The following is a 12,500-nucleotide window of genomic DNA, read 5'->3' on the forward strand; positions in this document are numbered from 1 at the left end:
AAAATACTTTTTTTAATTTAAACTTTTCCATTAAAAAAAACCCCCAAATATTTATAATAAGATAAAATTCAGGCAAGCATGCTAGATACACTAGTTGAAAAAAGTACCTTCAAATTTAACTACAATTAAAGTTTCATTTTTCTCACAATACAAAATCAATGTCCCCTTTTTTTTTTTATACATTACTTATAAGTGGACTAAAGTTTTTAACAAAACAAAAATAAAAAAAACTGATTTTGTAAAATATAATCCAACCAAAATTTTTCCCCCAACAAAAAATTTAATAATTAAACATCTAAATAAACTATCAAATGTTTACATGACGTCCACAATCATGGGTTTAGATATTCCAGTACCCATGAGGGGTTTTAACATTACCAAAGCGAGCACAGAGAAAAGAGTAAAATGGCACTGCCATCTTTAGAGCATAAAAAATAAAATAATAAACAACACAAGAAAAGCTGCTTTGCCTGATTTTACTGCAAATGAAAAAATCGCTGCATTCATGCTCGAGACTAACCCAAAAACCCCTCACACACCCCAGAGTTCTTAATGTCTATTTTCTTTAAGTGGTCAAACTACTAAAAATGGGGTATAGGAAGGGGTTCCCCCTTCTAGGGAATAAGTAAAGGAAAGGAAAAGGTTGGGTTTTGGTTTTTAGGTTTACTTTAATGCCCGGTTTGGGGGTTTTATCTTGGAAGGTGCATCACTCTTGGTGACAATTACCCCCATGATTTTTATGGCATACCCCTATGTTTGAATACCCAGAGTATCCCAAAAATACCAATTGACGCCAGCTCCAAAACTGTATTCACCCCAGCAAAGGCCAAAACCATCCAATACAAAGTTTGGGGAAAAGACAGAGAAAGGCTAAGTATTTCATATTTGCTAAGGAGGTTTCAAATTTCTTTCAGAAAAGTGGGGTTTGTTGGCCCTTTTCGGAACGCCTAATTTAAAAAAGTCCATGACGATGCTTGAAATAACGTTTTGCCGTTTACACTGACCACAGCAAGTTCGATGGTTCAAAGGCCGCGAAAACAGGCCCAATGATTCAAGTAAAAATTACGCGGGGACCGCGCTACGTCTTGAAAAAAGATATCCCGACAAAGAACAAAAAAAATCACGGCTAAAACTAAAACAAAAAAAAAAAAAAAAAGAAAAAAAAACCCAAAAATGTCAAAAAATTAAAAAACCCCTTTAAACCGGCTCTTTCTTTTGCTCCTCATCTTTTACCTTCTAAAATTTTGGTCCTCCTTGCTCTAACCCTCAGAAACCGAATCCCTCATTTCTCACTTGTAAAAGGGGAAATGGGTGACAAAGCCGAAAAAAGGAACTTTTTTAGGGGCAATATCGAAAAATTTTTTTTTCTTCCCTCAAGGTAAACAAGTCGAAAGCACAACCGTTGTGGGTTTGGGGGAATTTTTGCTGCTTTAGGATCTTCTATGCTCTATATGTTACAAAAGGGGTTGTTTCGAGCATTTTTAAGCAGATCTATTTTTTATTTATAATTCATTCTTTTTAATTTCTCTCTGGAAAATGTAATTCTTAAAATTTGCTCAGGAAGTTCACATAAAAAAAAAAAAAAAAACTGACATTTTTTTAAAATATTTGAGTGTACTGCTCAAAAAAACACACACATTCAACCCCAAAAATAACAAAAAAACAGGCTTCCTAAATGAAAAAAAAAGAGAATTTACTTTTAAAAAGATAAATCCTCATCACAAGAGTACAAGTATTTTCCGATTTTTTGACCTCAGGGAATCAGCTGATTGAGCAAAAATTTAAACGGGGGCTTTTTTAAAATTTTTATTTAATTTTTTGAAGTTTGAAATAAAGGGCAACATTCTGCTCCCAAGATCAACGTAAGTATACGAAATGAACCCATGTATATTTACAAAACACTGGTAAATAAGAGTGTTCAAATGTCATCCCAGATAATACGAGATTTTCTACCGGTATTATTCATCATGCTTGGATATTTAATTTATGTCACATTTTTAAAATGTCATTGTTATTATTTATTTTAATGATTGGCCTTTTATTAAGAAAATGATGGTAATTATATATACACATATATGCAGGCCTATCTACCTCCCTCCCCCCCTCCCTCTCTCCATACATACATACATACATACATACATACATACATACATACATACATACATACATACATACACACACACACACACACACACACACCACACACACACACACACACACACACACACACACACACCACACACACACACAAACACACACACACACATACATTATATATATATATATAATATATATATAATATATATATATATAATATATATATATAATATATATGCATATATACACATATAATACACAAACACACACACACACACTTATATATATATATATATATAATAAGTGTGTGTGTGTGTGTTTGTGTATATATATGTGTATATATGCATATATATGTATTAATATATATGTATAAATATATATATATATATATATATATATATATATATATATATATATATATGTATTGGTGTGTGTGTGTGTGGTGTGTGTGTGTGTGTGTGTGTGTGTGTTGTGTGTGTGTGTGTGTGTGTGTGTGTGTGTGTGTGTGTGTATGTATGTATGTATGTATGTATGTATGTATGTATGTATGTATGTATGTATGTATGTATGTATGTATGTATGGAGAGAGGGAGGGGGGGAGGGAGGTAGATAGGCCTGCATATATGTGTATATATAATTACCATCATTTTCTTAATAAAAGGCCAATCATTAAAATAAATAATAACAATGACATTTAAAAAATGTGACATAAATTAAATATCCAAGCATGATGAATAATACCGGTAGAAAATCTCGTATTATCTGGGATGACATTTGAACACTCATTTACCAGTGTTTTGTAAATATACATGGGTTCATTTCGTATACTTACGTTGATCTTGGGAGCAGAATTGTTGCCCTTTATTTCAACACTTTCGAAAAATTAAATAAAAGATGTTAAAAGCCTCCGATTAAATTTGTCTCAATCAGCTGATTCCCTGAGGTCAGAAATCGGAAATACTTGTACTCTTGTGATAGAGGATTTATCTGTTTTAAAGTCAATGTCTCTCTTTTTTTCATTTAGGGAAGCATGTTTATTTGTGTATTTTTGTGTGAATGCTGTGTGTGTTTTGAGCAGTATCACTCAAATAGCTTGAAAAAATGTCAGATTTTTTTTTTTTTTATGTGAACTTCCTGAGCAAATGTTAAGAAGTTACATTCTTCCATGAGAGAGAATATAGAAGATTATGAATTATAAATAAATAATAGATCTGCTTGGAAATGCTCGAAACAACCCTTTTGCTAACATGATAGAGCATAGAAGATCCTAAAGCAGCAAAAAATTCTCCGAACCACAACGGTTGTGCATTCGACTTGTTTACACTTGAGGGAGAGAAAAGATAATTCTCCTGATATTGTCTCAAGAAGTTCCTCTTTTTCGGCTCTTGTCACCCATTTCCCGCCTGTTACAAGTGAGAAATGAGGGATTTCGTGTTTCTGAAGGGTTAGAGGCAAGGGAGGACCGAAAATTAGAAGGGTGAAAAGAGTGAGGAGGCGAAAGAAAGAACCGAGTTTAAAGGGCGTTTTTAATTTTGACATTTGTGGGTTTTTTTCTCTTTTTTTTTTTTAGTTTTAGTTTTAGCCGTGATTTGTTTGTGTTCTTTGATCGGTATATCTTTTGCAAGACGTAGCGCGGTCCACAGCAGTATTATTTACTTAGAATCATTGGTCCTGTTTTCTGCGGCCTTTGAACCACTCGAAACTTGCTGTGGTCAGTGATAAACGGCAAAACGTTATTGCAAGCATCGTCATGGACTGTTCAACTTAGGCGTTCCGGAAAAGGCCAACAAACCATCACTTTTCTGAAAGAAATCTTGTAAACCTCCTTAGCAAAATATGAAATACTTAGCCATTTCTCTGTCTTGCCCAAGCTTAGGTATTGGATGGTTGTTGGCCTTTGCTGGAGTGAATACAGTTGGGGAGCATGGCAGTCAGATTTGGAATATTTTGGTATACTCTGGCATATTCATAACATAGGTGGTATGCCATAACATCATGGGGGTAATTGTCACCAAGAGTGATGCACCTTCCAGAGATGAAATCCCTAAACCAGGGCATTATGTAAACCTAAAATCCAAACCTAACCTTTCCTTCCTTCTACTTATTCCCTAGAAGGGGGTAACCCCTCTCCTATACCTCCATTTATTAGTAGTTTGTACCTACTTAAAGAAAATATGACATTAAGAACTCTGGCTGTGTGAGGTGTTCTGGACTTAGTCTCTGAGCAGTGATATGCAGCAGATTTTGTCGTTTCGCAGTAAATATCAGGCAATTGCAGCTGTACTTGTGTTGTTTATTATTCTATTTTTTATGCTCTATAAGATGGCAGTGTCCATTTCACTCTTATCTCTGTGCATCGCTCTTGGTAATGTTAACCCATCATGGATACTGGAATATCTAACCGATGATTGTGGACGTCATGTAAACATTTGATAGTTTATTTAGATGTTGAATTATTTAAATTTTTTGTTGGTGAAATTATGGATTGGATTATATTTTACAATATTCAGTTTTATTATTATTGTTTGTGTTGAATACTTTAGTCCACTTAATAAGTAGTGTATAAAAAAAAATGGTGCACATTGATTTAGTATTAGTGAGAAATATGAACACTTTAATTGATAGTTAAATTTGAAGGTACATTTTTTCAAACTGAGTGTATCTAGCATGCTTGCCTGAATTGTGTGTCTTATTATATAGGATATACTTAGTGGAAGTTATTATAAAGTATATAGCTGCTCCCCAGAAATTATGATCATAATACCATTAACCCAGTGCCATTGCAGGTGGCATGTATGTATATGCAATGCCCATTGTGAGTTTAGTTTATAAATTGTCTTTACACATAGATGGCTCCACAGTACTAAGTTACCAATGAACCAATTACAAGTACCACCTGTTCCACCTGTTTGTGCTTTTCCTTGATTTTCAGAAATAGTTTCTGTTATCTTATATTTCTGTTAGTAATAATTATGTCTATGATAATAACAACAGCATCAATATTGATAGTATTAATAAAATAAAAAAATTAATAAATAAAAATCTCACCAACTCAAGAGAAGTGTGAAATCAGGTGAGGTCACAATGTCTGTTAATTAACTCTTTTGTGGCTAAGTATTTTTGGAGCCATCTGTGTGCAGACACATTTCACAAAAAGATACTACAGTGAAGGCTACATTGTCCTGGCGACATGAGGTTTAGAGAATGAAAAAGTCTTTGTACCAAGATCTTCTTCTCTTGATTACTTGATCCCCCAAGACTTCTCTTAGACTGTCATTTCCTTTACTTGCATTCTCCAGATACACCCAAGCTTAATATAATTTTGTCATGTGGAAATTTGCCGATTTCTGACACATATACTTCACTACTGAAATAGTTTGTTGAGTTTTTTGTGTGGTTAGAAAAATATCCAATTAAAACTATGGTTCTTCATTTCTTTATTGTTAAAAGCTTTGTACATAAACTTTTTACCAATAAGTCGAACCCCTATTCCCTGCTTCATATGCTTATTATATCACTAAATGCAAAATTGCTTAAGTATGCAGCTTGATAAATGCACCATACTTCAGAAGATATTTCATCTTGACCTGATTCAATAATTTCTTTTGGGCCACTTTAAAAGTTATGATATTCTGAAAACCTAAAGCATGCAGTTTTGGATATTAAAGTATACATTAGCTTTAGATAATGCATATTAAGTCCAGATAATACTTATAAAGAGAAATAATGGGATCCTCAGTTGTTAAAAGTTAGATTTCTTGACCTCTTATAGCAGGGCATGCCTATAGCCATCATAAAAAAACAACTCATTATGACAGGTATGGCTATAGGTGTTAAGTCTCGCTAAAGTGAGTTGAGTGGGAAGTTCCACTATACGCAGCAAACTCCCTGGCCAAAAGGCTAGACACTTGCCAGAAGTCACTGGAATGAGTGACACACAAATTTCTGGCAACGGCATTGTAGTTAAAGAGAATTCTTGCGATATAGGAAGTATTATTAATACTGGAAATAAGATCAAAGCTATTTATAGATATTAGTATCACTGATGTAGATCAGATTTTGGTAAGATGTAGCTAATGTAAACCATAGATCTTCAACAATGTAGTGAGTAATTTTTTTTTTTTACAGGTAATATTCCTTTAAATGTGTTATTCATAGAGTTAAAGATTACTGTGTGCCACCCTCTTTGATAGATAATTTTCACATCTGCAGGACAAGTATTAATTAAGATTCTGATAATACACTTGATACTAATGGCATTACAGAGATGATTAAATCTTTATGATTTATTATGCAGCACAAGGTAAACACATTGAATTGGGAAAAAGAGCACGTTATTGTTTTCTTTTGTTGTTTAGTGCATAAAAGAACTTAATAAGAGATTTGAAAAATGTATAGTAGTGCCAATTATACAATCTTTTGTGATTTATCTTAATATCTAATGTAAATATTCCTTTGATATACTGCTATCCTGACTGCTTTGCTATACATTCCATTACAATACAAGTCATCATCATGCTTTGGAAATACTGAACTTTATAGTGTAAAATGTAATGCAAATTGAATGGCAAGAAACTTAAAGAGTGCTTGAACTACTATTTATAGCTTAATGCTTTACCAGAATGCAGTCTTGCATATGGCTGCAGGAAGAATGAATGCAATTCTGTAAATGTAAGTGTAAGCTGATGACAACAGTGAACATAATGGACTGTGTCTTCATTTACAGAACTGCAACATATTCTGAGAAGCTCCATTTATTGCAGGGTAAGATTTCAGTGTAATGTAGTAATAATATTTTACCCAACCTTTATTAGACCTAACCTCCTTTCCTGACCTAGAGGCTGCACCTCATACCTGGTCTGTGAAATAACCCAGAGCTAACATACTGGCCAGCATCCCATTGTCCAACTTCTGCTGATTTGACATACCAGTGTTTGTGTACATTAACAAGGAAATGACCAGCACAAATATTGTGAATGCTGGGCTCTTCACCTGCAATATCTATTGGAAGAATTCCTCAAATAAGTATCAATTTAGAAAGATGTTCTTAAAAAAAAAAAAAAAAAAAAAAAAAAAAAAAAAAAAAAAAAAACGTGGTTTGATGAATATATACTTATTAGGCCTATTTGTTAAAACCCTTTACTCTTCAATGTTCTTAACTTTATTACTGGATCTGTTAATGGAATTTGAATCCCCTTGGTTATAAAAAGCATTTAGACTGCCCACCTTCACTCCAGATCCTAGATCCCTTAATAGGTAACCTATCTTATCTCCTTAGCTTCACCCCATATGATCTCAGAAAAGGAGATTGTTCTATATGCTACCCTTGGTTTAATACAGGAGAAAGCACTTGCATTATTTGTCTATCCCCCCCCCTTCCATGAAGTCTGCCTCCTGGGTCTCCAACACAAAAAGGGAAATCATGATAATAATGGCCACTATGTTAATACACACTGTCTGTTTATCCTTAGGTTTAGTACACTGTCATTCACCTACACTTCATGACATAAATTTTCCTCTTTCCTAGCATCCTGTAGTGCATCCCTTATTAGAGTTTGTCATATATCTTGCTTTACTTTCTGTATCTTAGTTCTTTGTTGCTGATATGTAATCCTGGGTATATGTTCCTTACTTGTATTTTCAGATGACATCAAGGGATTACCAATTTTTACTATATCACTGCCTTCAGGACCTACCAAATTATGTTTTTGGTGCAAGCTACAGACTGTTTTCAGGATTGACTAATTCTCTTCCTGATGCTGCAGACAGTTTCCATGACTGAATAACTATATTTTTGCTGCAGGGCTATTTCATCATTACTTAAAATTTTGGTGTTGCTTTGTTCTGGGGACCAGTTAAGCTATATAAAGGGGATATATATCGTAGGGAGCTACTGAAGTTTCTAAATTCACTTGCAACAATGTCAATTTATTTTCTCCAAGTTCTCAGTATGTGAAACAAGATTTGGTCAATGTTGAGATGATAGATTTTTTATCATCATTATTTTGGATGAGTTCTATCAAAATGCACTGATAAATACTGTGATCTATGATAGTGGCATAATGGTAAAAGGACCCTGTAGCTTTTGGCAGCAAATGCCAACAAATATTCACATTGGTTTGAAGAATAAAGTGCATTTAGACCAAATGTTCTGTTAGAAGTAGCTTTGAAAAAATGTGCAACTGTGATTGTTCATCATTATGATATGGAAAATTTAGAAGGACATTTGTTTTGGATTACATATTTATACAGGAGTCTTGATTTACCCTAATGAGCACCTGTTCAGTACTTTCAACATAGAAAAGTTGAAAGATAGCTTTTTCCAGAAACCATTTTAGGAATATGTTGCAAGTACAAAACTTTGCATTGTGTATATGCAAATACACACACATGCATGCACACAGGCACCACTAACACATTCACTCACACATTGACTCACTCACATTCAGTGACTCTCACTGACTCACTCTAACAGTTACTTTTTAGTATGATTTTTTTACCACAATATTTCCCTAAGGGGATATGTTATACTATGAACCATTTTCTATGTATCTTTTCTTTCTTCTCCTTTTCCTTTTTTTCCCCCACACAACTGGTTTATTTCTTCTCGGATTCATCTGCCATGTAAGGTGACAAGAAGAATCATGGTTCTGCCCAGTCAGTCTCCCTGTGTAGCAGGTAAGGCAGCAGCAATCTCACTAGGAGGGAGACGGCAAGGATAATCTTTTAATATTCCTAACACTCTTTATAGGAGTAGAAACTCACACAGTGGAAGGGACAGACATTTATGTAGAGTTGTGGTTTTCCTAATGCACGCACTGATGGTTAGATAGCAGGTCTCAGAGGTATTCTCACAGGAGGTATAACATGGTGAAGATTACTAAGAGACATTTAGTGAAGTTAATAAATTTGTTGCACTCATAATAACATGCACTTAGGAATTTATAGGAGCAGTGTACAGAAGGGTGTATGGTACTTATTAGGGATTAATAGTCAATACTCTTAAATGCTATCTAGAATGTTTATTGAATTACATGAGCTATTTTATATTTTTTGTGTTTGTGAATGTTTTCTGCATTTGAAAACTTGTATTTTTCTTCTTCATTTCTGAACAAACTTCATTGTCACAAATATAGAAAAAGGTATGAATCAGAATAAATGATTTAACAGTACATATGATGTACTTGATTATTTTCATTAAATCCTCAGCATTAATGAATGTTTAATCAAAAGGCATCAAATATATCTCTTGTCCAGTAAAGTTATTTATTTTCATTTGCACCCTTTTCATCATTTTCTTACTTTCTACAACCAATTTCTTTGCAAGAGAAAAATATTGTTAAAAAAAAAATAAATAAAAAAAAAAAATAAAAAAATCCAATTAGGCAACATATTCATTATGTTTTGATCCGATTTCCGAACTTTGTGACCTGATAATGCATTATTTAAATGTGATGATTAGCAGCAAGAAAAAACAATCTTATTATAATTATAATTAAGTGATAGTATGATTTAGTTAATCATACTATCACACTATGGTTATTCTTGGTGCCACAGGCTGTCTGTTTACTTTGCTTCTAAATTATCCCATGTGCAAGGAATAGCTAGGGTTACCATCCACTAGTAGCAAGGGATCTGATCAAGGGTCAGCAAGATTGCTAGACGAGAATGCTACCACTGCACACACAGCTAGTACTTATTTAAGAATAGGATGCTATAAAGTGTTGCTCTCTGGATTAGCCAACTCTGATGTTAGAGTCAAGTGTTGAGATATCCAAGTGAAATTAATGTTCTTTATTACATGGTGATATTAAGGGAGTATTATATTAAAATTTACTGGTTACCATATAAATTCTTTTGTTAATCTAGCCCTTCTTTTATCAGAATTGCTGTGCGTGTGTGTACATGAACAGAAAATACCCATACCATACTAATATTGGATATGCAATTGTTGTAGGAGTGTACACCCTCATAGGAATAGCATTAAATTGGACTTAGGAGAGCTCATTGAGGCTGGCATTAATTACCTTGTGGTGGTATAGGTCTGTATATAGTCAACAAGAGCAGTGACAGTGTTTGACAGTGAGTCTTAAATTCCACAAATGGCATGCTGGCTTTTGTGATGCAGCCACTTTTAGTCTTTTGTCTTTTTCTTTCTTTTCTTTTCTTTTTCACTGGTAATGTGTTACGACTTTAGGTGGTTCATGGCATCAAGGTTTGCCTGAATACTGCTGAAGAGAGAGGAGAGGGATTATTTTTCTGTCATGATAGCCACATGTTATCCATCCAGTTCTGATGAAATTCTATTCCTCGTTATGATATGATACACAGTATAGATTTGTTTTGAATTTGAAGTCATAAATGAAAACAAGCATTGTAGAGTGATTAGTAGGGAGAACAGTCAATTTTAACCCTTTGCATATGAGTCCTGTAATTTTAATGCCATTTGGCTACTATAAATCCAAACACCTAATAGAAAGAAAGAGAGAGAGAAAAAGAAATGCAATTAGCTATTCATTTTATAGTATATTATGCCATTCATTCTATAGTCTCTACACCAAACTCTACACACTAAACTCAGAAGTGACTTAATTTGCTTTCATGAGAACTTGACTGCAATCAAAACCTAGTGACATGTTTTGCTCATATCCTCATCACTAGATTCCCTAGCTTTACCAATCATTTTACTAATCTCTATCACTTACAGGTGGATTGATTGTCAGAGGAGGTGCCCATCAAGTGTAAACTTTGTTTCAATGACAAACATTGTTCTGAGCTTTGTTGTAGAAAAAGACCTTTTTATTTTGAACTTCTAGACTCCCCCCCACCGCCACCATCCACCCTCATCGAAATTGACAAACATCAATAAATGATAAATATATACATTATGGTCTTTCTGTACTATCATAGACTTTTTATAAGGCAAAATATACTTTCTTATAATTAGGATTGATTAAAAAACATACTTGTCTGTAAGCATTACACTGTTCCCCCTTTCTGTCCACAAGAGGTTAATCCGGTAGCTATAATAGCAATTAACTTACACTATGATGAATCTTGAAATTAAGTAGCAACTAATCTAGGAAATGGGTAATGAGGACTGCTCATTGGCCATATGATAATGATAAATTTATTTGTAGATAAGCAATTACTGTTTTTTCAGTACAGTATCTATTTTAAATAGTTACTCAGAAATACAGTAACTAACTTTTTTTTATAGTCTCTCCAATGCAGGATTTCAAATGCATGCTTTTTTATTTGCATTAGGGAAAACAGTAGTATTTGATGAGTAGAAATGTAAACTTTGCCGAATAAACACATAATTTTTATTGATAAAGTATAATTGTCATTCTATCTTTGTTTTGATATATAAATGCTTACAGTACACAGTTTTATCCTTTTGTTCATGCTGAATTTAGTTGACCTTTAGATTTGGAGTAAAATACTTCTGTGAGATCTTTATATATATACACAATATTAATGATGAGGGGGACGGGTATTGTCAAGTACCGGTACAGTTGATATTGGTAGTCATTGACCAATTTGACAGAAATTCTCTCTCTCTCTCTCTCTCTCTCTCTCTCTCTCTCTCTCTCTCTCTCTCTCTCTCTCTCTCTCTCTCTCTCTCTCTCTCTCTCTCTCTCTCTCTCTCTCTCTCTCTCTCTCTCTCTCTCTTTGCTTCCTCTCTCTCTCTCTCTCCCTCTCTCTCTCTCCTCTCTCTCTCTCTCTTCTCTCCTTCTTTGACATTTTCCTCTTTACTCTTTCTTTCCCTCCTCCACCTCCCTCACCCTTCCCCTCCATTGCAGGTTATGTTCTCTGCGGAGGAATTGAAAAACGGGCATAAGCAAAGCCGTGAACAAGCGCACAGTCAGCAGGAGAAGCAGCAGCAGCAGCACCGGCAGCGGCAGCACCAGTGGAAGCAGTAGCGGAAGTGGCAGCAGTAGTGGAAGCAGCAAGCGAGAGTGGCCGGAGCAACAACAGTGGCAGCAGCAGTGGCAGTGGTAGCGGAAGTGGCAGCGGTAGCACCCCCCTCGGCTCCCCCCCGCACGTGCAGATGGCTTCCCACGAGTCACTCAACTCAGAGTCCAAGTCCAGCTCTCTCAACTCCAAACTTGGACATGAGTCTGTAAGTAACAAGACACAGGAAGCTACAAATACATTGTTCTTATGCAACACCGATGCAGATGTAATATCATACTCAATCAGTATTTACTAATTATATGAGTTATTAATATAATGATATACTTATGTTAGTAATGTATTGTATTAATATATATATATTTATCATATCTATATATATGTATATGATATGTATATGTATATAGTATATGTATATATATATGTATTGTATATGTATATTATAGTATATTTATATATTATATATATTTTTATTTTTATATATA

The 12,500-nt window shown here is 34.2% G+C and overlaps 2 protein-coding genes and 1 long non-coding RNA gene across 5 annotated transcripts in view; 2 read left to right on the forward strand and 1 right to left on the reverse strand.

The window, feature by feature from the left end:
- Positions 1-3,046, reverse strand: part of LOC119572593 (ATP-dependent (S)-NAD(P)H-hydrate dehydratase-like) — a 57,399-nt gene extending 54,353 nt beyond the window's left edge. The window contains exon 1 of the mRNA XM_037919706.1: positions 2,930-3,046. The gene's annotated coding sequence lies outside the window, so the exon portion shown is untranslated. The remainder of the gene's footprint in view (positions 1-2,929) is intronic.
- Positions 3,047-3,121: 75 nt separating this feature from the next.
- LOC119572638 lies at positions 3,122-7,189 on the forward strand. Its single transcript, XR_005228727.1, has 2 exons — positions 3,122-3,509; positions 6,824-7,189. It is a non-coding gene; the product is annotated as an uncharacterized LOC119572638 (long non-coding RNA).
- Positions 7,190-12,021: 4,832 nt separating this feature from the next.
- The window catches only part of LOC119572568 (myotubularin-related protein 2-like), a 29,367-nt gene continuing 28,888 nt past the window's right edge, over positions 12,022-12,500 (forward strand). For 2 of the 3 annotated variants that reach the window (XM_037919674.1, XM_037919682.1), the window contains exon 1: positions 12,022-12,223. In XM_037919674.1, the coding sequence (XP_037775602.1) occupies positions 12,152-12,223 (72 nt within the window). In that variant the 5' untranslated portion in view covers positions 12,022-12,151. The remainder of the gene's footprint in view (positions 12,224-12,500) is intronic. The other variant, XM_037919689.1, reaches the window with a different exon arrangement.

Source organism: Penaeus monodon, chromosome 1 (assembly GCF_015228065.2).
Source record: "Penaeus monodon isolate SGIC_2016 chromosome 1, NSTDA_Pmon_1, whole genome shotgun sequence".
NCBI lineage: Eukaryota > Metazoa > Arthropoda > Malacostraca > Decapoda > Penaeidae > Penaeus > Penaeus monodon.